We start from the raw sequence: 27,134 nt of genomic DNA, 5'->3' as shown, positions 1-27,134 counted from the left end.
TTTTTGCCCTCTATGGAGTGGTGGTTGTCAACAGACACATGTGTGGCGTTATCTGATCTTATCCACTAGAAACAGACGGATGGGGAATCTGTTTCCCATCCATCTGTCGGATCGGATGGCCATCAGATGTAAATGGACAGGCAGTCCCTTTACATCAGACCGCCCATAGGGATCAGCGGAGAGATCCTCCTCTGAGAAGGCGGATCCGCTGGAGGACTCCTCCAGTGAGAAAGGGGCCTTAGAGTTTACATACCCACTGTTGTTGTTTCTGGGCTATGCCACAGCCTGTGTTCACTCCAGATGGTGCTACCCAAAACTCATAGTCTGACCTTATAGTATTTATTTCCACTAACCTGGCACTTTGTAGTCTTTTTATATAATTAAAGCATGGACAGCCTATATAAGAAGAAGCTTAATGGTCACCTATTCAGTGTGCAGCAAGTCAAGTTTTGTATTTTTTTAAGAAATATGGATACATGTTCTGTAGCAGTGTAGTGGCTGCATGGGGGAACCACAGCAGTGCAGCAGAGGGTCACACTATCCAACACAAACAGATAGTGTTGAATAGCAATGGTGTATTTTCTTAAAGAAAGGAAGTTTTGGCTCACTACCCACCAGACAGGTAATTAGAAATCTTATTTTCAGAATGTGGCACAATTGTGTTAAAATAGCACTTCAGTTAAAATAAATGTCACATGTACAGCCAGGGCTGAACTGGGACAAAAAGTTGGGCCTGGACTTCATCCAGACTGACCTACTTAAATTTTGAGTGTCCCCATCAGCAGCCCCCTTACATCAGAGTGTCCCATCACCAGCCACCTTGCATCCGTTTTCTCTTCTTCCTCTCTCCAGGTATGTGATAAGTGACAAGTGATAAGGGGAGAGAGGAAGGAAGGTCCCCTGCAGGCTGGATGGAGCAGAAAGCCTAATCCTCTCTCCAGCAAGTGACGGCAGCTGCTCCTCCTGACAGGAGTGAAATCATGATCACTCACTGTCAGAGATGAGCGACTATAGGACTGCACCTGACTGGCCCACTGAGCCATCAGCCCACTAGGAAACTGCCGGTAGTCCTGATGGCCAGTACATGCCTGTGTACAGCATGGATGGAAGAATCTTTTAAATATTTTTCATTCAGCCCACAGACTGAACAAAAACAATCTAACAGTGTATGGGCAGCTTTAGACCACAGAACCTAGACCTTACATTAGCATTGTATCTTTATAAACTAATACAAACTTGATAAACTTTTTATATTAAAAGCTTTTCCATAAAACCCTTCGATAGCGCAGAACCATTTCATTTAGACTGATGCTCTGTAAATTCTGTTACTAAAATATATGGTAAAGGGCCTTTCTCATGAACGTCAGTTCTATCAGAAGTACAGTTGAGCGAACCCGAACTGTAAAGTTCGGGTTCGGTACGGACTTTGGGTTTTTCCCGAACCCGGACCCGAACCCAAATAATTGCTGAAAGTTCGGGTCCGGGTTCGGAGTTCGGGAAAAAAAATGCGCGGAGGTCCCCCCAAATTCAATAACCAGACCCTTTAGGTCTGGTATGGCTATTAAGGGGAACCCCGCCATCAATTAAAAAAAAAATGACGTAGGGTTCCTTCTAAATATCCATAACCAGACCCTTTAGGTCTGGTGTGGATTTTAAGGGGAACTCCACCCCAAAAAAAAAAATGTCGTGGAGTTCCCCCTAAAATCCACACCAGACCCCTTATCTGAGCACGTTGACCTGGCCGGCTGCAGAAAAGAGGGGGGGACAGAGTGCGGCCCCCCCTCGCCTGAACTGCACCAGGCCACATGCCCTCAACATTGGGAGGGTGCTTTGGGGTGCCCCCAAAAGCACCTTGTCCCCATGTTGATGGGACAAGGGTCTCATCCCCACAACCCTTGCCCGGTGGTTGTGGGGGTATGCGGGCAGGGGGCTTATCAGAATCTGGAAGACCCCTTTAACAAAGGGGACCCCAAGATCCTGCCCCCCCCTGTGTGAAATGGTAATGGGGTACACTGTACCCCTACCATTTCACGAAGGAAGTGTAAATAGTAGTTTTCAGAAAAAAAACACACACACCGTAGAACAAATTACTTTATTAATTAAACCAAATAAAAATCCAGCGGTGAAAATAGACGACCGGTGCTGCTCGCTGCTCCATCGTTGTCTCTATCCAGCGTCGGGTGATCTCTCCAGCGCCGGGTGATGTACCCCATTACCATTTCACACAGGGGGGGGCAGGATCTGGGGGTCCCCTTTGTTAAAGGGGTCTTCCAGATTCTGATAAGCCCCCTGCCCGCATACCCCCACAACCACCGGGCAAGGGTTGTGGGGATGAGACCCTTCCCCTCATCAACATGGGGACAAGGTGCTTTGGGGGGCAAAAAGACATGAAAGCCTCACACATCTTTTTATACAACCGTCTTCAGTTCAGTCGACATAGGTATACAGCCTGTTTTTTTTTTTTTTTTTTTTTTTACACACCTGTTTTTTTAGTTGCAAGAAATAGAGTTTAGTTGAAGAAAATAGCCATAGGTGGACAAAAGTATTAACAAAAAATGTTTCTTGCCTGAAAGACATGAACAGACGACATCCATTTACATTCATTTTTTTTTCGGAAATTGAAATGGGGACAAACATTTACCTTTTTTTCTGTGGACATAAATAGACTTGGATATAAACACACATTTGCTCGTTTACACTGGCCTGCTCAAAGACACATTTTGTGGTTCATTCTGAATCTGTCTGAAAAACTGACAGATGAATCCTGACTAAATGCCCTGTGAAAGGGCCCTAAAACTCCTAAAAGCCTTGACAGCAGAACTAATTTTAGGTATGCCCATAGTGTGCAGGAATACTGAAACGGACATTGATGGATCGAATTTTGGCCAGTTCAGCAGGAACCAGCTGAATTTCGAACCATGAATGGGCAGGCTGGTTGTACTGAAGTCGATCCATCGATCGACTTCAGTACAACCAGTCCGTCAGATTTTCTTTCATTGTATTGTGATGGCAGGGAAACCTCCCAGCTTCCACTGTCAGAATACAATAGCACCACAGGAGGGATAGAGCAAAATCTGGGGCAACTCTGCATAGAAACCAATGAGCTTCCAGTTTTTATTGCCAAAGCTTTTACTGAACAAGCTGAAGTTCTAAGTTGATTTGCTACCATACAAAGCTGCACCAGACTCTTAGTGGTCCAGTTTTAGTAAATCTCCCCCTGAATGTATTGATGGGATATGGAGCTATTTTCTTTCCTTTAACCCGCAATTGAAGGAAAAAAAATGGTTAATGTATGGCCTTATTGAGTGTGTCCAGGACAACAGTAGCAGCAGATAAAGAATGATATTTAACAAGCAGGCCTTTAGATTTTGCAGGGATGAATACTTATGATAGCTTTTCTGCCAAATAAAATGCAGACACTCATGGCTTACTTATTACTGAGATAATTCTTTTACCAGAAATTCTCCTTTAAATAAGATTGAACAATCAATTTCATGCATACTTGATTTTGGGTTTTGCACTAATTAGAAACCAAATCCCATTTCAACGATCTAGCATTTCATTATTACCAGTTAAACAGCTGGCACAAAAACAATAGACAGATAGTAGAGTTAGGATGAGAAACTCATAGCATTTCAGCTCATAAAAATTCTGTATGCTCATTCATAAAGTGTAAGGGGAGATTCAAAAATTTTAATCACCATTGAAAGTAAAAGAAAAATATGATCCAGGGTCAAATTTATTTTTAAGCATATAGGCCCAGATTCACAAAGGAGATACGACGGAGTATCTCAGTTACTCCGTCGTATCTCTCAGGGTATCTATGCGACTGATTCGTAGAATCAGTTACGCATAGATAGCCCTAAGATCCGACAGGTGTAATTGTTTTACACTGTCGGATCTTAGGATGCAGTACCGCGGCCGCCGCTGGGGGGAGTTTGCGTCGTAAACCAGCGTCGGGTATGCAAATTAGGAGTTACGGCTAGTCTAGTTTCCCGTCGCAAATTTAGTCGTCGTTTTGGGTGCCCTAACTTTACACAGCACACGTATGTGCTGTATAAAGTATGATAGTCGTTCCCGCGTCAAAATTTAAAAATCAACGTTGTTTGCGTAAGACGTCCGGGAATACGAAAGTACGCTACGCACGTCGCCGTTCGAAAAAATGACGTCACTTCGCGCAAAGCACGGCGGGAATTTCGAAACGGAGCATGCGCAGTAGGTCCGGCGCGGGAGCGCGCCTAATTTAAATGGCACACGCCCCTTTAAATTACGCGGGCTTATGCCGGAGGCCACCAGCGTAGGTTTTCATTGCAAGTGCTTTGTGAATCAGGCACTTGCGATGAAAACTTGCAGCGCTGTAACGTATCTACGATACGTTACGCCGCCACACTTCTACGTGAATCTGGCCCTTAATACTTTTAAGAGACCATGGGCCAGATTCACGTAGAAGTGAATATAATATAATAATAATAATATAAAAAGTATGTATATAATGTTAGGTACCAAAACCCAAAATTAAATATATAAAATGAGGTCTTAAAAGTGAAAGGAAAAAAGGTAGGGAAAAAAGGAGATGGGCTCATCTGCAAGGTAGCTAATACTGTGTAAAAAAATAGAGACTTTTATTTAAAGGGGTTTTCCACCCATTTTTTTAAGTTTATTAAAAGTCAGCAGCTACAAAAAGTGTAGCTGCTGGCTTTTAATAAACTGACACTTACCTGCTCCAGCATTCCAGCGACGTGCCGGCCGGTGGTCCGCTCCTCTCCCCCCCTCCCCGGCCGGCGTCTTCATTGTCACTGTGGGCACCCGGCCGTGACAGCTTTCGGCTTCACGGCCGGGCACCCACTGCGCATGCGCGAGCGACACTGCGCATGCGCGAGCGGCGCGGCCCGGCGCTGCGCTGTTTGATTGGACAGGCGATCGCCTGGGACCTGTCACGTGTCCCAGGCGATCGCCTACAGGGAGGGGCTGCCAAAAGGTGATATGACGGGTAGAGTTGGTCTGAATACCCCTGGTTCAATTCAGGCCAGAACTCTGGAACATCACAAAAGTTCAGACCCAAACTCTGAATACTTTTAGGGCCAAATTCTCAAAAGAGATACGCCGGCGTATCGCCTGATACGCCGTCGTATCTCTGAGTCTGCCCGTCGTATCTATGCACCTGATTCTTAGAATCAGTTACGCATAGATAACCATTAGATCCGACAGGCGTAAGGCTCTTACGCTGTCAGATCTTAAATGCAATAGAGTATGCAAATTGGCAAAATACGCGAATTCCCGAACGTACGCCCGACCGACGCAGTGAAGTTACGACGTTTACGTAAGATTTGCGACGCGTAAAGTTGCCCCTGGGTATATGAGGCACAGTCAATGTTAAGTATGGCCGTCGTTCCCGCGTCGAAATTTGAACATTTACGTTGTTTGCGTAAGTCGACCGTGAATGGCGCTGGATGCCATTTACATAACGTCGAAACCAATGACGTCCTTGCGACGTCATTTAGCGCAATGCACGTCAGGAAATTTTAGGGACGGCGCATGCACAGTACGTTCGGCGCGGGAACGCCCCCTACCCGGATCATTTGAATTAGGCGGGCTTGCGCCGGAGGATTTACGCTACGCCGCCACAACTTTACAGGCAAGTGCTTTGTGAATCAAGCACTTGCCCGTAAAACTTGCGGCGGCGTAACGTAAATGAGATACCTTACGCCGCCGCAAAGATGCGGCGATCTACAAGAATCTGGCCCTTAAAGTCTATAGGACCCAAACTTGAAAAATCAAATGTGCCCATTTTGAAGGTTTGTATGCAAGTTATTGGCCATAAAAAAGGGTATGGGGGACATGTATCAATGCAATGATTTTAATTTAAACAATAAAAATGTAAAATTATTTTAAATATAGTGGCTGGGGGGTCCCCCTAGTCTTCCTGTAAAGCATGGCATATGTACCGTGTATAGAACCTGCTGCAGCAAAACTTAAAAAATACATTTCATTTGATTTTCCCTGCAAGCTTTCTTTATTTTGTAAACAACGGTTTGGGGAGCCAGTCTGTATGATGAGGCCACAATTTAGTACACTCGGAAGAAGATTAGAGATTCTTTTGGATAAATTGGATATTCTGGTGTCTCTTTGGCAGACTTTGGATGGAAATAAAGTTTTGCACCACAGTAAGCAAGCCTTATGTTAAGAAGCCAAATTGTAGTACACTCAGGCCAAGATTAAGTTTTTTTTTTACATAAAGTCTGGTGTCTCTTTCACAGACTTTGGATAAAAGTAACAGATGTGGAAAAATTGGGCCTTGGGTGTTGGTGGTGCCTTTACACCATAACCCCTCACAGTTATTCTTGGCAAACGCAGGATTGGATTCTGCTCTTAAAAAATGTCACACAGGTGTGAAAAAATCAGGCCTTGGCTGTTGTTGGTGCCTGCACACTGTAACTCCTCACAGTTACTCAAACATCCTGCTAAGCTCCCCACAAATTTGGGTGCTCACCAAACGGGCGAGCAGGCGATGTTTGGACTGAACTCGGCTTGAACTAGCCACCCCACTCTTCTCGTGTGCACACTCCCTGTCATCTTCAATGCTGTATATAATATAAATTAACACTAAAGCTGAGAGCCAACAGCAGCGGCAAGGGCTAGCCAACACTTGTGAATGCATGACAAGGATGATTAAGGCTAATTGTATGGCTTGAATACATCATATAGGCCTGTTTGAATAAAGCAAATATAGAAGGGGAGAATACAGGGAAATTTGTCACAGTTTTCCTTCCATTCTGTTGTATATGCAATTTTTTAGAATACATTTTCCTAAACAACTGGCTTTTTTTCAACAGAGAAATAAAAGTGACACTAAATATTGAGTTAAAAAAATATTCTTCAAATGGATTTGGATCCTCCAAATGTCCAAATTCGTTTTTTGTTTTTTTGCTGCTCTGATCTGCCTTGCTGTTAGAGGGTGGCTACATTCAGTCTCCATGGTCCCACTGTATGTAGGAACACTGTTTGCTTGTTCCCAGGACTAGGGACTATGGTCTTCACATTACATTGAAGCAGAAAAACACAATAAGAAATGGTTTTATGAAGTATAGATTACAGGGCCATGAAATAATATGGATTATTTTTGAAGGAGAAGGATATCGTTATAGTGTCACTTTAAAAATAGACAGATAACACATGAAACGTCACCTATAGTGCAGTCTGCTGACTGGAAATGAAAATGCTTACGGTATATATATTTTTTTACTTTTTGATTTAACCGCTTGTCTACCGCCCGCCATCATATGATGGTGGGACGAAGACTCTCTCGTTCTGGGTGGACCCCATATGACGTCGCGCCTTCCCGAGCCACTAGGGGGCGCGCCGTGTCACTGGGAACCCGATGCGTGTGCCCGGCAGCCATGATGTCCGCCGGGCACCTGCGATTGCCCATTAACTGAGCAGGACAGAGGATCTGTGTGTGTAAACACACAGATCCACATCCTGTCAGGGAGAGGAGATCGATGGTGTGTCCCTTGTACATAGGGACACCGATCGGTCACCTCCCCCAGTCAGTTCTCTCCCCCTACAGTAAGAATCACTCCCTAGGGAACATATTAACCCCTTGATCGCCCCCTAGTGTTAACCCCTTCCCTGCCAGTCATATTTATACAGCAATCAAGGCATTTTTATAGCACGGATCGCTGTATAAATGTGAATGGTCCCAAAAATGTGTCAAAAGTGTCCGATGTGTCCGCCGCAATATCACAGTCATGATAAAAATCGCAGATCGCCGCCATTACTAGTAAAACATAAATAAATATTAAAAATGCTAAAAATCGACCAACTATTTTGTACACGCTATAACTTTTGCGCAAACCAATCAATATACGCTTATTGCGATTTTTTTTTACCAAAAATATGTAGAAAATAGCAAAAAGTACAAAATAATGTGTTTTTTTCAAACTTGTCCCTCTTCTTTTGTTTATATTGCAATAAATAAAAACCGCAGAGGTGATCAAATACCACCAAAAGAAAGCTTTATTTGTGGGAAAAAATGATAAACATTTCATTTGGGTACATCGTTGCATGACCGTGCAATTGTCATTCAAAATGTGACAGCGCTGAAAGCTGAAAAATGGCTTGGACAGGAAGGGGGTGAAAGTGCCCTGTAGGCAAGTGGTTAAATAATATATGTTCTTTGTAATCTACCTGTCCATTGAAGGAGATCAATCGAAGGAGATCAGACAATATCGATATTCTTACAGATGTTTTATGTTTCATATAAGCTTTTAAATATCTACCATCACAGGGAAATTGGTAATAATACATATTTGATTAGAAAAAAAAATTCTTCTTGTTTTCAGAACCAAAAATCACCCGTCCACCAACGAATGCAAAACTTATTGAAGGTGTAAAAGCTGTCCTTCCATGCAATACTTTGGGAAATCCAAAGCCTTCTGTTTCTTGGATGAAAGGAGAAAATGCTATTAAGGTAATAGAAAAATTAAAACATTTCTTATTGCTATTTATGGTCAACTATCCATTTTCTCATAACAACTTAACAAAGAAGAATAAAACACACATTCAGCGTAGATTTTAGAAGAGACTTTAGACATGGCATAAAAAATATAAATGAGCATAAGATAAAAATTGTACAAAATGTTATTAATATTCCAGATAAAAGCTCAATACAATCTGTTCATCAAACCAAGTGCTCGTTGGCACATGGTATGTTCATATGTGACCATCTCACATATAGATCTTAGATAAAGATTATTATCTATGTGCCCATTTGAACACATGTTGCAGTTAGTTTTGCTTCTTCAGGACCGGGTTTACCGTTGCAGATATCAGAGTTGTTATGTAAAAGTATGTATTCCATTTGAAAGCAATGCATACAGCACAGCAATATGAATAATATTCTTTGCATAAAATTGGAAACAACCAAGCAGTATAACTATATTAACAGACACAATTTCCGCATATAGCACACACAAAGTTGCTTACATGTTATAAATCTACTAAAAATAACTTAAAGTGGATGTAAACCTGATTCATGAAATTTGACCTAAGCACAAATATCTGTAGTGTTTTCTAATTTCTCGTGTTTTCTTATCTCTCTCCAAAGCCCAGAGTCCCGTGTGTTTCTGCTGTTTCGTTGCTCTGTTATCAGCATGATAACTTCTGACAAGTTCTCTGTCAACCAAGATAAAACCAGCCTGAAATTTGTGTTGAGGATGGTTGCTATAAATAAATTTGCAGAGAGCTTGACTTGTCACAGCACAACTCTGCAAGTCTCTGCCTATATGTGTAGTAATCTGGTATAGTGTCCAACACAGAACCATAAGATCCAATGTACTGAAGTCAGAGAGTAAATTAGGTTGTTCCGCAGCAACTCACACAAGGTTCTCCAGAGAACGCATTTAATGGATCTTCCAATAACATACAAAGTCCACAGACGATACAAGAATCCAACAGAGTAATGTTCATCATAGAGTGACAAGACAAGACTAGACTTGTGCCTTCACATGTTCATGCAGAGAATACGTGGGGGTACATTCTCTAACTGATAACCAGAAATTCCCAACATTATATATTGTTTCTTTTGAATAGCTGACCAATTTGATTGGTTGTCTCTTATATGAAAAGACAGCAGGACATATTTACCTGCCACTCTAAAAGACAGGATGTGACTTCAGCCGAAGTCACTAATTAGTATGCATCCTTGCATACTAATAAGCCCCCCCTCTAATAAGTAATTAGATTGCATGTGATCTGAATAATGGTTCGATATGTAAAAACGGCTCCATCCTGTCTCTGTCTTTTTTTGACAATAGACAAACCTCTTTTGACTTGCAACATGTAATCACAGGCCTGATGTGTAAACTAGACTTATCATTTAATCTAATTCAACTGATTGAGTAATGTTTGAGACCCTTCCTTGAATTACAGGTTACAGGTTCGAAATCCGGCCTGTATATGTTAGATCTATAACACAATAATATGACACCAACCCATACATATATATATATATATATATATATACATATATACATATATATAATCTACACCTATATATCAATATTAATATTACAACATATTCCCCCACTTGAGTCGGTTCTAACTACTAGAACTGACTCATAAATCAAGCATTATGGTTTGAGGTACTGGATGCTTTACAATGGCTCATATGAAATATTAAGTTGAGACTGGTTACATCTCTCTTCACCAACCTCTAAAATATCCCCATGAAATAGTTATTAGATAATATAACTTTAGACCATAACTGGAAAAGGATTCAGTAAACATTTGTGGCCAGTATAGCTGTTAGGCCTCATTTCAAAGATTGCTCCTTGTTTTGTAAATCACATCACGATCTTGAATATTGTGCAAAACCGAGCTGATGTCACCGTCCATTCTGACTTCACATCTCTCACCATCTCACTGAAAGTAAAGCTTGGTATGTTTTGGGAGGTCCAATCCACATAAGTCCAGGATTCTCTCATCTCCAGGCTCAAAGTTTTCATTTTTAAAGATGCTTTTACACAAACACCAGCAATTCCTGAAATTCTTCCATCTTCCATCTTTGTAGTAAGAAGAACCATTAATGTACCAGCACTCATTTTCCAAGTCAAAAAGGTTTGGATCCGGACCGGCAGTAACAATTCTGTGCTGCAAACTATTTTCTTGCACTTGACACCTTCAATTATTCAAACCTTCAATATTCTGAATTTGTTGATTGCCAGCAGCAATTTGCTTTCGTAACGTGCTGTAGGCCGAACCCTTGTTGCCTTTAATAGAGCTGTTTTGTATCATTCAGTCCATAATTCCACAGAATGGTATGCCAACATATATATATATATATATATATATATATATATATATATTCCCCCATGCGACGGTATAGATATTATCAGCTTGACATCAGTGTTTATCAGATCTTCTGTGCAGACAAATCAGCAGTGGAAATTTTTGCCAGTATTTTTTTATGAAGAGTAGAAAGGTCTCTTTCATCCATATGTGTCATAGCCTTCAGTATATTATAAATAACTGATTCAACAATGTTTCAAATCATGACTAGAGTGATGAATTTCACTCACCCCTCTTATAAATTTAGGAAAACTACCCAACCTACTATAATGTATGCTATGCCCAGCCATTTGTGCAACATCACCTCAGATGTAAATATATTGATATCAATATGCATTATTTCATATGTACAGATGTTATACAATTATTCTAGATTTAAATGCTTTGCTCTGGTTTTAAGATTAAGTTCAAGAAATAAAACATAATAAAAAAGCAAAATATATCGGGAAAGGGAGAAAATGAAAAAAAATAGGGCGTTGGGTAAGTCCATTGAAAATAAAATAAAAAAATTAAGAGAAAAAAAAAATTTGAATGTTCAAAAACAAAGTCCATTGCTTGATGAAAATTGAGAGAGTGTCCATGAATACTTTATAATTTCTTGTATAGTGATATTGTCCATTCAGTGTCTCTCCCCCACTAGTCAACAATTACTCCTGCTTTTTACATGCAAACGCCTATCTCCAGCAACGTACCTGAAAGACAAAAAACTCTCAGACAAAATCTCATTAGCAAGAACCTTAAACAAAGAACTATTTACATGTTTACACTTTAAAGCTAATTCACCCCCACTGCTATAGGAGTGTCATTTTCATTCAAAAACAGATCTGTACCATTCAACTGTTCTAATAGTGTGTGATATTCTATTTTCATCTTATCATACTCAATCTTCAGGTGGTCATATTTCTGTTTTAACTGAGGAAATGGTATCCAGGTCCTTTTCTTATTATTATTTTGGTCAGCTCTGTTTATCATGTTAATATCACCAATGTTTGACCCAGAGTTTCCCCTTTTGATGTGATCATTAGATACTATCTTCTGATCTTTCTGTTCAGTGTTTGTCCTAAACAATGTGGCTACATCAATTCTGACAGCTTGCTCATTTGACCTTCTCCATAAATGATCTGCTCTCAATAATATGTCTTTTAAATCGTGAGGATTCGGGGTAACCAATAAAATATTTTGTTTGATATCTTCATGCAAAGCATCTAGAAACATACTGATATGTATCGAGCCTCCACGCTCAAATGCAAGATTATTACCAACCAACAATTCCATAACCGTGTATATCCTGTGCGACAATTCATAGGGAGATTCACCTTGCATCTGCTCAATCTTCCCATGAATCGTAACATCAGAACGCACTCCATACAAAACACATAATAACTCCAGTAATATGTCCCTTGTCCTCAGAGGCTGAAGACAGATCTGTTTGATTCTCATCCAAAGACCATTCCCTATAGAATGTTGCAAAACTCTTTCTACGTCAGATGGGTTGATATTGTACAAATCTATGACATTCTGCAAGTCACAAAACCATTTTAAAAATTTGTTTAAATCATGGCAGGGAACCATTCCTATTTCTTTAAGAACTGCATCCAGTTCTTTTGGTTTCAAATGCTTCATTACAAGCTGAACTTCCCCTGTATTTTTGTTATTGTTATAAACCGTGGTGGTCACTGTGGGTGCGGCTGGCAATGAATTATCAGATTTAATATGAGGTTCTGTTTCATTTGATAGAACGTTTGTATTTTGCTGCAGATTGCTTAATCCAAGATTTGATGCACATCTGCATTCCTGAGATCTCTTCTCCAATTCCATAATTCTTAATTTTAATCTCTCATTTTCCTCTGATAATTCATCACAACGTTTAGATTTCTCAAGCAAAGCTCCACCAATGGTAACTGTATGCAATTTTAAATTTACTGTCTCGGTTTCTGATTGGTTTTGTAACCTCTGGCAAACCTTATGGCTATTATCAACTGCACTCTGTAACTGCGCAATTTCCTCAACTTTATCATTCAAAGAACTTTCCATTGTTAAACAACAAGATAACAAGCCCTGCACAATACAACCTTTTCTTTTACTTTCTGAAATTTTGCTATCAAAAACACTTTCTTCTAAAAATTCCTTCATCATAGTCCACGTCTGCTTACATTTTTCTGGAATTTCATAAGGACCGCCATGCCGCTTAATACATTTTAATACCCATCTGTTAATTTTATCAGAACTGACACTAGCTTCACACTGAGTAAGCATTTTGACTATAGTACTAATAATTTAAAATAAAGGAAATATTTTACTCACTGCATTTGCCAGTTCCATTCTTCTAGTGCATGGCAGTCTTTTCTTTCTTCAGTTTCCAGTCTCCAGAGAATAATTCTGGGGTTCCAAACTTGTTTAGTCTTGTATATCAGACTCTCTTATGTCACAACCAGACATTAGAGTCACCGCACAGCTCTTGGGTCTCTATCAGACTTCTGTCCAACTCACAGGATTGCTATCATCACCGGCTTCTGTTACTAAGTCCTGAAAATATGCTTCTGGTCACTTGAACGGCACCAATGTAGTAATCTGGTATAGTGTCCAACACAGAACCATAAGATCCAATGTACTGAAGTCAGAGAGTAAATTAGGTTGTTCCGCAGCAACTCACACAAGGTTCTCCAGAGAACGCATTTAATGGATCTTCCAATAACATACAAAGTCCACAGACGATACAAGAATCCAACAGAGTAATGTTCATCATAGAGTGACAAGACAAGACTAGACTTGTGCCTTCACATGTTCATGCAGAGAATACGTGGGGGTACATTCTCTAACTGATAACCAGAAATTCCCAACATTATATATTGTTTCTTTTGAATAGCTGACCAATTTGATTGGTTGTCTCTTATATGAAAAGACAGCAGGACATATTTACCTGCCACTCTAAAAGACAGGATGTGACTTCAGCCGAAGTCACTAATTAGTATGCATCCTTGCATACTAATAAGCCCCCCCTCTAATAAGTAATTAGATTGCATGTGATCTGAATAATGGTTCGATATGTAAAAACGGCTCCATCCTGTCTCTGTCTTTTTTTGACAATAGACAAACCTCTTTTGACTTGCAACATGTAATCACAGGCCTGATGTGTAAACTAGACTTATCATTTAATCTAATTCAACTGATTGAGTAATGTTTGAGACCCTTCCTTGAATTACAGGTTACAGGTTCGAAATCCGGCCTGTATATGTTAGATCTATAACACAATAATATGACACCAACCCATACATATATATATATATATATATACATATATACATATATATATATAATCTACACCTATATATCAATATTAATATTACAACAATATGGAGTGGGGGTGGTGTCTTTCCTCCAATTAGCTGTATGCCAAGAATACACTCCCAGTGCTGAACAGAGAGAGAAAATCTCCTAACATGATGTGCACTATCTAAAGAATATATAAAGCTAAAGCCAGCAGATATGCATGTAAAACGTATGTAGGGAAATTAATTTCATCTCTGTGCAGAGGCAGCTCCTTAATTAGGCAGATTAGGCAGCCGCCTAATGCCTCGCACTCACAGGGGTCCTGTGCCCGCCTAATTTTGTTTGTGATCGGGGACGTGATCTCGGTATGGTGGTGTAACAGCACTGGTGAACGGAGTGAACCACAACTGCAGTTAGCAAGGACTTCAATGCGATTCTCTATGCGACAACTCAGTATTAGGCCCCAGGCGTCACTCTTCGCAACAGGAGTTTGGGGGATCTATACATCATCTCTCTGTCACATAAAGTAAGGCGTTGAGCTACTAAGCATGGACGCATGCGACCAGAGCTTAGCGTTTAAAATTAGTTCAAGGACAATATCCCAATACACCACTACATGCAGGTGATTATCAGTAAGGGACCCCAGGGGTCTCTCCTTGTAACAGGAGTTTGGGGGTTCTCTACATCATATCGCCTTGGCATGTAGAGATGTATTAAGGCCACTAGAGGAGATGCTATCTAATAACATTAACCCCTAGCATAGAAAAGTTAGAGCGAACAAGTTCAAACAATTAGGACAAGGCCTATGAGGATTTGTACTCATGTCGGACTTGTAGTAATAGAAGTTGTAGTAACAACTGATGCTTGCATATAACAAGTACTTTAATTGAGTAGTAGTGCTTGTGTATGAGAGGCAATATAGCTCAGGTAGTTATAGTAGCACACTTGAGGTATTTATTTGTAGAATAATAAGAGAGGCAGTATAGCTCAGGTAAATATAGTTGTAGACATGAGCTGTAATTATAGATATAGCAATGCACACATATGAGAGGCAATATAGCTCAGATAATTAGAGTAGCATACATGAGGTAATTATTGCTCTAATGATTTAGAGGTAGCTGTCTCTTTTAGGTACTCCTTTGCAATAAGCTTTAGCACATTATTATCTCCCATAAGATATAGTAATATCCACATGGTATTTGTAATAGTACAATTGTAATAGATGAATCATTAGCATTAGATCTTCCTATAGAACTACAAGTGAAGGAATGTCTACGTATCCGTTTGTAGATATCTATGCATTAGATGGAATGTCCATGGTGCAAGATGTTCATGGCATGAAGGTAGTTCCCAGCAATGCAGTTGTTGTATGAAGTCTTAGCAGCAAAGTAGTAGTTGTTTGCTGGATCGGTGTTCCGGCAAAGGGAGCAAAGACAGCAGCATTGCTGAGCTGACAGGCTAGGCCTGAGTCTACGGCTGGCAATAATAGAACGCCAGCTGTATCTCCATTGAATGCCTTTATAGGCAGGAGATCAGCTGGAGTGCATTGCAGTAATTCAAACAGGGTGCCGTGTACGGCGCACATCCGCGTTCCATGCTGGAACGCAGGGCGGCGCCGGGGCAATGACGTCATTACGGCGCTGAAAGCGCCAGTCTATAGTAAAGGAAACAGGCGCACAGATCGCCTGTTACAGGTGGTGTGGGAATGCTCAAGCTCAGAACTCCTGCCCACCGGCTATTCTGCAGCTTACCACACATTGCTGGATCCTGCCGGTGCCTCGGTTGCACAAGGAAACCGGACCACTGATCTGCCCACACCGGTTTCAGCATGGATTGCTTCCTGAAAATGCAACAAACCACAGCATCTACTCTGGCACTTTCCTCATGTCAAAGCCCTCAGATAGGAGAGCAATGACAGCACAGTAGTAATGTTACAAAACCTCACTCCAGATCTCATGACACTAACAGCCAGTAGCAGCAGTGCCTTAGGTCTCAGGCTGCAGCTACTGTATATAGCTATGAGGCTGTATACACAGGAATGCCTAGGCACACTCACATACCAGAAAAAGCACTGCTACCTTTCAGGAGGAATTCCAGACAAAATGTGCATATTTGGGGTACTGCTTAGAGACAAAATAACAACATAACAAATCTTCACTTTATGAGTTTAGGCCCACTGTTTCACATAACAGTGTATGATTTGACTGCTTTTAACAGACATGATTTATTTCTGTAATTATAGGAGAACACTCGCATCTCCATTTTGGAATCAGGAAGCCTGAGAATACAGAAAGTGCAAAGGGAGGATGTTGGTCAGTACCGTTGTGTAGCCAAGAACAGCCTTGGTACTGCAATTTCCAAACCTGCACTGCTAGAAGTAGAAGGTATGGTTATGTATAGCACTTCATGTCAATGAAAGCACATATGGGACGTAATCACTATTATTCACAACATGTTATGCTCTATGTTTTCTAGTGTCTGTATTGGGTCCAAAATCCATACAGAACCTGTTTTATTGCTTCACTGGTATGTCAAACACAGGAATAAAAAAAGCAACATTACGATAACCAGACCAGTGTTACATGATGGGAATTGGATTTATTGATTTAATTAATTATTATTTTTTTATGTCAGCATTTTACAAATTGGCAGAATTATAATCACTAATATACTACAAAATAGGTTTGTCTTTGCACAAGAAATATTTTCCTAAATCTTTTATCTGAAGTTAACCACTTGCCGCCCGCCAATGACAGATTGACGTCGGCAAAGTGGTTGTAGAATCCTGACTGGACGTCATATGACGTCCTCAGGATTCTGAGCCGCTGCGCCCCCCCGGGGGCGCACATCGCGGCGATCGTTGTTGCGGGGTGTCAGTCTGACACCCCGCAACACCGATCTCGGTAAAGAGTCTCTCACGGAGACTCTTTACCACGTGATCAGCCGTGTCGAATCACGGCTGATCACGATGTAAACAGGAAGAGCCGTTGATGGCTCTTCCTCACTCACGTCTGATAGACGCGAGTAGAGGAGAGCCGATCGGCGGCTCTCCTGACAGGGGGGGTTCGCGCTGATTGTTTATCAGCGCAGCCCCCCCTCGGATCGCCACATGGACCACCAGGGAAGCCCACCCTGGACCACCAGGGAAGGGCAGATAAAAAAAAAAGGCTGTTAAAAAAAAAAAAAAAGTCTGTAAAAAAAAAAAAAAAAGCATTTAAAAAAAAAAAAAAAAGATGCCAATCAGTGCCCACAAATGGGCACTGACTGGCAACATAGGTAAATCATTGTCTCCCCAGTGTCCATCAGTGCCACCCCACATTGTCCATCAGTGCCACCCTACAGTGTCCATCAGTGCCACCCCACAGTGCCCATCCATGCCCAGTGCCCACCTATCAGTGCCCATCTGTGCCACCCATAAGTAGCCATCAGTGCCACCCATAAGTGCCGCCCATGAGTGCCCATCTGTGCCGCCTATGAGTGCCCAGTGCTGCTCATGAGTGCCCATCAGTGCCGCCCCTGAGTGCCCATCAGTGCTACCTATGTGTGCCCATCAGTGCCGCCTATGTGTGCCCATCAGTGCCGCATACAAGCGCCGCCAATCAGTGCCACCTCATCTGTGCCCGTCAGTACTACCTCATCGATGTCCATCAGTGCCATCTCATCGGTGCCCATCAGTGCCGCCATATCAGTGCCCGTAATTAAAAGAGAAAACTTACTTATTTACAAAAAAATTAACAGAAAAAAATAAAAACTTATTTTTTTTCAAAATTTTCAGTCTTTTTTTAGTTGTTGCGCAAAAAAAAAAATCGCAGAGGTGATCAAATACCACCAAAAGAAAGCTCTATTTGTGGGAAAAAAAGGACGCCAATTTTGTTTGGGTACAGTGTAGCATGACCGCGCAATTGCCATTCAAAGTGCGACAGTGCTGAAAGCTGAAAATTGGCTTGGGCGGGAAGGTGTATACGTGCCCTGTATGGAAGTGGTTAAATATAAGTATTGTGAACTTGGGCTAAATGTGTTTGTTTCTTTGTCTGATGTTTGGAGTTATGAGATAGAATTAGGTTAAAGCAGTCCATACACTGATGGAAATTCCTACAGTTTAGCAGGGACCAGACAAATTTTGGTCAGTTTGTCGAACTTTTTTCTTGATCAGTGGGTGCAGCTGTTAGAACACTCTGGCCTAGCAGGAAGCAATTTTCAATCCACTGTGTTTGTGTGGATGGAAGAATCTGCTAGGTAACAGTGTAAGGCCAGCTTTAGAATAAGACTCTTTTTTTTCTGACACTTTGTTTGCAGTGCAATTTCACTCAAGCCTAGTGACTGTCCTCACCTGGACTTAAAGTGAATATAAACACAGAAACAGAATAATAATATGCTGCAGTTAACCAATCCAAATAATAAGAATAATTTATAAAGATTGGAGCAGTCAGAATCTGGAACAGTGCATGGCAACCAGTCAGCGTCTATTTCTCATTTTCCTTGTCAAGAATATCTTTATTAAATGCAAGAATAAATTGTACATGAAGCATACATTCGTTACAGTTATCAGGTGGTTATTATAACATAAGATTGACTAACAGTATCATCTTTCTTAAACAACAATAAACGGGAATATTTTAGCCATGTTCTGTGTACTATCGCAGGAAGAGTTTAAGTAGTTAACATAGCCAAATATGTAATCCTTACAACTTGTCCTAGTGGCTAGTGGATAATATATCAAAGATAATACGTCCTTATTTAATGTAACCTTACTACCTATCAACTTTAAATTTCTAAAATGTGCTACCTTTTCAAAGTTAACGGTAGATACACGAGGGTACTACCTTATGCAGTATCAGATCAGGAAAAGGAAGAAGCGAAGAAAAGGAAGGAAAATGGGGGGGGGGTCAGGTAAGGAAGTCTGCAGGGATGGGCTAGGATCCGTCGTCAAAGCATGAAATGTACAACGGTTATTTTTGTATAGGAAAGCTACCATGGCATCATTACACCTCTATTAAAATGTTCTGGTATAGCATATTGTATCCAATGGTTCCATATTTTTTCAAAGTTGGCGATCGTGTCCGTTTCTAACGCTTCCATTTTGGCGTGCGTCATAGCAATATTCATTCTATTTTTTGTTTCCGTCGTTGATAAAATTGGAGTTTTCCAAGCTTTTGCTATGGTTTGTTTGGCTGCCGTAAAGAGTTGTGTTAGTAGCTTGAAGTGCGTGTGTGTTAGATTGATGGGCTTTAAATTCAGTAGTGCCAATTTAGGGTCTGGAAGTATTCTCAATTTAGTCACCGCATTTACCATCTTGAAAATCTTATCCCAGAATTTCTGTACTATTGGACACGTCCACCAAGTATGAAAATATGTACCTTCGGTGATGCAACCCCTATAGCAATGTCCGGTGCAGTTTGGTGCATATTTAGCTATTCTGCTTGGCACCAGGTACCATCTCATTAATACCTTATAGCCCGCTTCCAATGCTATTATATTCGAGGAAGCCGATTTAGTGTTTCGCCATATTTGATTCCAATCCGAGGTATTAAGTTCTATACCCAGGTCACTCTCCCATTTCTGAACATAAGGAAGCTTTGTTGTGTTATTGTGGGATAGTGACTGCAAGTACAGAACCGAAATTGTACCTCTTACATGTGGATTATCTTTACATATACTTTCAAAAGGTGACATCTGGTTTTTCAGAGCCGAAGAGGTCAGATGTGTTTCCACAAATTTTTTTATTTGGAGGTATCGAAACAATTCTGATTGAGGTATACCGTATTTTTTACATACTGTCGGGAAGGGCATGATACCCGATGAATCCAAAAATGTATAGACATATATACAGTCTTTCCTTACCCATTCCTTGAATGTGTTAGGGAAGATCCATGCCGGATAAAATGTTGGGTTTTTATAAAATGAAAGCAGTGGGTTGAGAGGGGACACCAGTGAATACTTGGATTTATAGCTATCCCATAGTGAGAGAGAATGTTTAATAATTGGATTGCAGATTTTCCCGCGTAGCTTGGGAAGAATCCATAGTAAGTTAGCTGGAGGGATGGGATCACACTCGGTTGCCTCAATCGCTACCCAGAGAGGTGTTTCCTTTTTTGCATGATATTTGGCCAAGGTTGAAATTTGCGCTGCCCTATAGTAGTTTGTAAAATTCGGATATCCTAACCCTCCTTGAGTTTTGGGGAGATGCAAGATTTTCGCCTTTATTCTGGGCCTAGATGTGCCCCATATAAAGGTCGTCATTCTGTTTTGTATTATCCTCAGAAAGTAAGCCGGTATTGGACTCGGGAGCACTCTAAAAAGATACAACAATTTTGGTAATATTGTCATCTTGACTGCGTTGATCCTACCTAACCAGGATAATGGGAGCTGGGACCAGGATTTGAGTAAGTTTGTTATCTGTTTAAGAAGAGGGGGATAATTATAAGAGAATAAATCAGATGTATCAGCCGTTACATGTGTTCCTAAGTACGGGATGCTCTTATCCGACCATGTAAATGGAAGACCTACTGTGGCTGCACTTAATTCTAGTCTTGAGAGGGATATGTTTAGTGCTACACATTTCTTGGGATTAATGGCTAGACCTGAGAACGTCGCAAATCTATCAAGTATTGGGATGAGATTAGGGCCAGTTACTTGCGGGGAAGAAATAAATAAAAGAATGTCATCCGCAAATAGGCATAATTTATGTTTATGACCTCCTAATTCTATACCTAGGATAGTGGGGTCTGATCTGATTTTCTGAGCAAGCGGTTCGATAAGGAGGGCAAATAATAACGGGGATAACGGGCAGCCCTGACGCGTTCCTCTTCTGATATCAAATGTGTCAGACTTATATCCTGCGTATTTAACATAAGCTTTAGGGTTATTATAAAGTTCCATAATCCAATTAGTGAAATTAGGGCCAAAGCCCCATTTCTGTAGAGTATATTTTAAATACGCCCAGGAAACAGAATCAAAAGCTTGTTTGATGTCCAGAGAGAGAAAACACGCCGGTATACCCCTTTTCTTTGCTATGTTGGCCAAGAGGCATGCCCTGCGTATATTATCGCCCGCTTGTCTGGATGGCATGAAACCTACTTGATCTCGATTGATTAGAGTACCGATAAAATTGTTAAGGCGGGTAGCTAGTATTTTACCTAATAGTTTTATATCTATGTTAAGCATAGATATGGGACGATAATTGCTACAAAGTGTGTCATCCGAATGTGGTTTGGGAAACATACAAACCGTTGCTAGCAACGTTTCAGGTCTGAAGGTTTTTTGCTCTAGTAAGTTGTTAAATGCCTCTGCCAGTCTGGGTGAAAGTAACTCAGTAAAAGTTTTGAGGTAGTTTGCCGAGAACCCGTCAGGTCCCGGTCTTTTGTTGATTTTGAGTTCCCGAATGGCTAAAGCTACATCCTCTTGCGTAATTGGTTCTTCCAACTGTTCTTTCTGTGATTGACTTATTTGTGGAAGATTAATTTGTGCAAAAAAGGAGTCAGCTTTAGATTCGTCAAATACAGTAGTTTCTGAGTAGAGTTGTTTTAGATGTGAGCTAAACTTTTGAACTATTTTAAGTGGGTTGCTGGAGAGAACCCTGTTTGCAATTTTTAACTTTATGGGTTTAAAAGTCTTATTGAGTGTGTTTAGCGCTCTAGCTAAATATGTCCCTGGTTTATTAGCTTGCTTGTAGAAAGCATGTCTAGATCTATTAAGTGTTCTATTCGCCGAATCGGTTAAGAACAAGTCGTATTCCAGACGTGCTTTGTCCAGCCGAGTTCTATTAGTTTGAGTTTGGCAGTTTTGTAGGGCCAGAAATGCTAAGTTGAATTCTGTTTCCAATTTTCTTGCCATCAGTGCTCGCTCCTTTTTTAAGATCCCTATTTGCCGCTGGAATGCTCCTCTGAGGACTGGCTTATGTGCTTCCCATAATGTAAGTGGGGATATTTCAGGGCTTGCATTGAGTTCTAGATAGTCTTTTAGAGCTTGTTCAATCAATTGGCAATGGGCAGGGTGTTTGAGTATAATTTCAGGAAGATACCAAGTGGGATCATGGTTTTTCGGAATGGTTGATGCCATTGTGGTGTACACCGCATTGTGATCTGACCAAGGGATGGGTATTATATTTGAATATAGTATTTCAGGGACCATACCGATTGTCACAAAAATATGATCAATTCGGCTGAAGGATTGGTGTGGGTTTGAAAAGTATGTGTAGTTCCGTTTTGTGGGATTGTGTTCTCTCCACGTGTCTACTAAATTGTATTTGGCTAATAAGTTGGGAAGGGTCCATTTAGCTTGGTGTTTAGGTGTGACATAGGGGGTTTTATCTAAGAATGGAAGAAGGACTTGGTTGGAGTCTCCGCAGATGAGGAGAGTCCCTATTTTATGTGAATTAATTATTTGGAAAAGATGCGATAAGAAGGGTAACGGGTTTAGATTAGGAGCATAATAAGATACTATCGTGATCTCCGTATCTAACACTTGGCCTGTTAATAGTATGTATCTGCCCTCTGGATCTTTGATTACCGTTTTTAGAGTGAATGGGGTGGTGCGATGAAAAGCGATAAGGGTTCCCCTTTTTTTGACTGAAGCAGAGGCTGAATAGACTTGTGGATAGGAGGGGTTAAAACATCTAGGAGTCGTGTTCGTAGTAAAGTGAGTTTCCTGTAGGCAAACAATATGGGCTTTTTTGGCCTGAAATGTTCTGAAGGCCTTGGTTCTTTTCTGTGGCACATTCAATCCCTGTACATTTAACGACAATATATTCAATGGTGCCATGGTAGCTTTACTTCTCTGTCCATCTTACCGTGATAAACCGGAGGACATCTGGCCAGCCCAATCCCTGCAGACTTGGGGAAAGAAAAGGAAAAGGGGTCTCTGGGGTATTCAACCTTGAAAAGGAAGGGAAACACAGAAAAAATGAGTAAATAAACAGTCAACAATAAACCAATAAAGTTTGTTAGGTTTACCCGTGGCGGGGATGGACTACCCCCGCCAGGGGAAAAGGGGATCCCATCAATCCCCCGCTTAATCTTGCGGGGAACTGAGGAGATCATGGTGGAGCACAGGTTGGTTCCGTGCGGTGGAAAACCGCTGTAAATATGTTCAAGTAAACACCGTCTGAGGTGTTTTTTCTCAACTAAGCTGTTAATAACATTTCGAACAGGATAACACTAACTGCTCGCCTTCTGTTGTTTAGGCGAGAGATATGAGAGGGGGTTAACTATCCTTAATTAATTAAATAAAGAGATTGTAGAATTCATTAGCCTATACCAAAGATGTTTTAATTGGATCATGTGTTCCATTGGAATTTTAGGAAAAAATTCCTCAAGTAGGTCCAATAGTTTGGGTAAGATTAGGCTTCTATTGATCAGATATATGTCAGATTGGGTATCTACCTATTGACCATTAAAACGATGCAGATTCTACACACCAAAACTCGCCTTGCGCCTGGACGCTGACTGGGCTACTAGTGCACGAGGTGGTGTAATGTGGTGAAGCAACTTTGGATATTATAACTAGAGGAGGATAAGAGAATGGGTTTTAGAGGTGTCTCTTAGGTACCCGGGGTGTAATTAAATGGTGTGGGATGTCATAAGTCTGAGGGACCCTGCGAATGAAGAGGCAGGCCTTGTCGTTTCCTCCCCCCCCCTCCTCCCCACCCTGAGGTGAGGAGGAGGTGAGGAAATAAAAAGTGGGGGGGGAAAGTGGAAAAAAATGGAAAGAAGTAAGAATGTGATAAAGGTAGGAGTGCAAGGTAAAAAATGAAAAATAAAAATCGCAATAAGCGGTGAAAATGAGAATAAAATTGGGTCAAAAGAGAAAAATTTAAAAGTAGAAATTAAAAATAAGAGTAAAAAAAATAAAATAAATAAAAATAAAAATAAAAAACATCAAGTTCTCAATCCATGCAATCTGTACATCTTTTCTTGTGAAGTGTTCTTGTGACCAGGGGAAGAAGAAATTCATGAGGTCCTCTGGAAGGTGGTCAGTCCATGGTATCCTCTTGGTCTTGGGGTTGAGACACAAATCTTCCTCGTTTGTTTGTGTGATGAGTTCCATTGTTCTTTTCAGGTTGAATGATGCCATTGCGGGAAGATGTTGATGCTGATCTTCTGCGGGAGGAGTTGTGTGTGATACTGTGATCAATGAGCTTCAGATCAATTAAAGCTTGGTGTAATTGATCAGGTGATCTGCACACTATCTTTGAGCCCTGGAATGTAAATCTGAGGGAGAAGGGAAATCCCCACTGGTACTTTATGTTTCGCTGTTGTAATTCCACTAAAAGGGGTTTCATTGCACGCCGTTTGGTAATTGTCAGTTGCGATAGATCGGCGAATATCTGGAAATTGTTTCCCTGGAATGTTAAACTGCTCTTCTCTCTGGCTGCTTCCAGAACCTGCTCTTTTGTTCTGTAGTAGTGGAATTTTGCAATGATATCCCTGGGGGGTCCCTCAGATTTTTTGGGGGCTAATGCCCTATGTATTCTATCAAATTCCAGGCATTCTACAGGCAGTCCCGGCACTAGCTCCTGACACAGTGCTAGAATGGTACCTGAAAGGTCCAGGACCGTCTCAGGAATTCCCCTGAATCTCAAATTCGATCTCCTGGCGCGGTTCTCAAAATCTTCTAGTTTGCTATGAAGTACCAAGTTCTCCTCTTTAAGCGCATCTAGTTCTGATTGGCGATCTTGAGTATAAATTTCAATTTCGTCCATTTTTGCCTCTAAAGTCTCTGTGCGGCAGCCCAAGTCTCTTATTTCCTTAGTTAGACTAGTGGTGATTTGCTCTGAGGTGCGCTTTAGCGCTTTATTCAGCATTTTCTCGAATTGACTTAGGAGCTCTGAGGGGACTGTCTTACTTAATGTAGCTATTTGTGGGGTATTAGACAAGTCCTCCTCCTCACTGTCCGTGTCCATGTTCCTCAGAGAAGCTGCGGATTTCATTCCCTTTAACAAGCGTTGCTTGCCTTTCCCCTCAGTATTAGACTCTGAGGTAGCTGAGGTGGCTGAGGAGAATGCCGCCTTTTTTACAGAGCCCTTCATCTGCTGGGCCGTGCTATTAGGGTTGGATTTACCCTTATTTCTGGCACCCCCAGCACCATATTTCAATAAAATGGTTCTCCTCACCTCCTGGGAACTCGACCCGTCGTTTTCTGTTCGTTTGCAGCTCTATTAAAATCAATTATTTGCGGTTTTCTTTCCCCACAGAGCGGAGCTCTAGTGCAGCATGACTGTGCAGCTAGACCCCGCCTCCTGGCTCTCCTATTTCTCATTTTCAAAGCTCAACTAAGCAAGCTAATGATAGAGGCTGTATATTTAAAGTGGAACTTTAGTCAGAAAACTAAGTCCTGATACATTACTTCAGGCTTGCTGCTTTTACAGGTATAACTATGTAAAACATTAAAGATAAGTGCCTATACTGTTTAAAATCCTGTATTGGTCTCGTACTACTTTGTACAGCCGCACCTGTTTTCTATTCTAAGCACTGTGCCTAAAATCCGAGCCACTAGAAGTACAGGGTGGGCCATTTATATGAATACACCTTAATAAAATGGGAATGGTTGGTGATATTAACTTCCTGTTTGTGGCACATTAGTATATGTGAGGGGGGAAACTTTTCAAGATGAGTGGTGACCATGGCGGCCATTTTGAAGTCGGACATTTTGAATCCAACTTTTGTTTTTTCAATAGGAAGAGGGTCATGTGACACATCAAACTTATTTGGAATTTCACAAGAAAAACAATGCTTGGTTTTAACGTAACTTTATTCTTTCATGAGTTATTTACAAGTTTCTGACCACTTATAAAATGTGTTCAATGTGCTCTCCAGTGACATGCGGCGAGTACTACGCTGTGGGCTCTTGCTGAATGAAGCTAGGACAGCCACTGATGTTTCTTCATTAGTGACAGATTTCATGCGTCCACATATTGGCAAATCCAACACTGAACCAGTTTGACGAAACTTAGCAAGCAGTTTGCTAACTGTAGAATGGGAGATGGGTGGTCTCGTAGGCTGCCTTGCATTGAAATCTGCTGCAGTGACCCGGTTACTGCGTTCAACAAATTCTATCCGCTCCGCACGTGTTAACCTCTGCGACATGTCAATGGCTGTAAACAAAGAGAAACTTGTAAATAACTCATGGAAGAATAAAGTTACCTTAAAACCATTGTTTTTCTTGTGAAATTCCAAATAAGTTTGATGTGTCACATGACCCTCTTCCTATTGGAAAAACAAAAGTTGGATTCAAAATGGCCAACTTCAAAATGGCCGCCATGGTCACCACCCATCTTGAAAAGTTTCCCCCCTCACATATAGTAATGTGCCACAAACAGGAAGTTAATATCACCAACCATTCCCATTTTATTAGGGTGTATCCATATAAATGGCTCACCCTATTGACAACCTTAAGAATTACTGCTGTTCAGGGGTTTTGGGCTTTAGAAATGCTCGAGGCAATTTACAGCACACACTAATTTTTGGTAACATAATTATTAGTGTGAAATGTATGCCACTTGCTAGAATACATAATTTTTTAACAAGTTGTAATAGGTAAATTGCCACTTTAAGGGACCAAGAGGGAGCAAAAACAAGAAGCTGTTTGTTGGATTTACATACACATCAATCTGCCTCTAAAGCCATTTTTTCTGTTGGATGGAGCTGGAAAGAGTTAGAAGTAGAGCACAGGTTCCTTCAAGATGCAGCCCTGTATATGGGCATTAGGCATGTGTGCTAGAGAGCTAGAGATGGCTGACAAGCAAGCCTCATGCAAGCGTATACACATGTTGATGTGCTTCACATAGAGAGTCTGTACATGAGAGTTGCTTGCATTGAACATTCCTAAGTGAAATGGTTGAGAGCTACTCTGGGTTTACCGTATATTCATGAGCAGTAAAAATATTGCTACAATAATATGTGCAATATGGTTTATATGTAATGGAACATTTTGAATTAGATTATACATTTCATATAATGTTTTGTTGCTACACAGGTATATTATAACCAAATACTATGAAATTCAAAATGTATGCATGA

The 27,134-nt window shown here is 40.9% G+C and overlaps 1 protein-coding gene across 2 annotated transcripts in view; it reads left to right on the top strand.

Moving 5' to 3' along the window:
- MUSK (muscle associated receptor tyrosine kinase) overlaps nt 1-27,134 on the top strand; it is a 234,558-nt gene that overhangs the window by 108,130 nt on the left and 99,294 nt on the right. For both annotated transcript variants that reach the window (XM_040360661.1, XM_040360671.1), the window contains 2 exons: nt 8,343-8,470; nt 16,361-16,502. In XM_040360661.1, coding sequence (XP_040216595.1) covers nt 8,343-8,470; nt 16,361-16,502 — 270 coding nt within the window. The remainder of the gene's footprint in view (nt 1-8,342; nt 8,471-16,360; nt 16,503-27,134) is intronic.

Source organism: Rana temporaria, chromosome 1 (genome assembly GCF_905171775.1).
Source record: "Rana temporaria chromosome 1, aRanTem1.1, whole genome shotgun sequence".
NCBI classification, from domain to species: domain Eukaryota; kingdom Metazoa; phylum Chordata; class Amphibia; order Anura; family Ranidae; genus Rana; species Rana temporaria.
The sequence above is the reverse complement of the archived record's forward strand: the minus strand, read 5'-3'. Positions and strand labels throughout refer to the sequence as shown.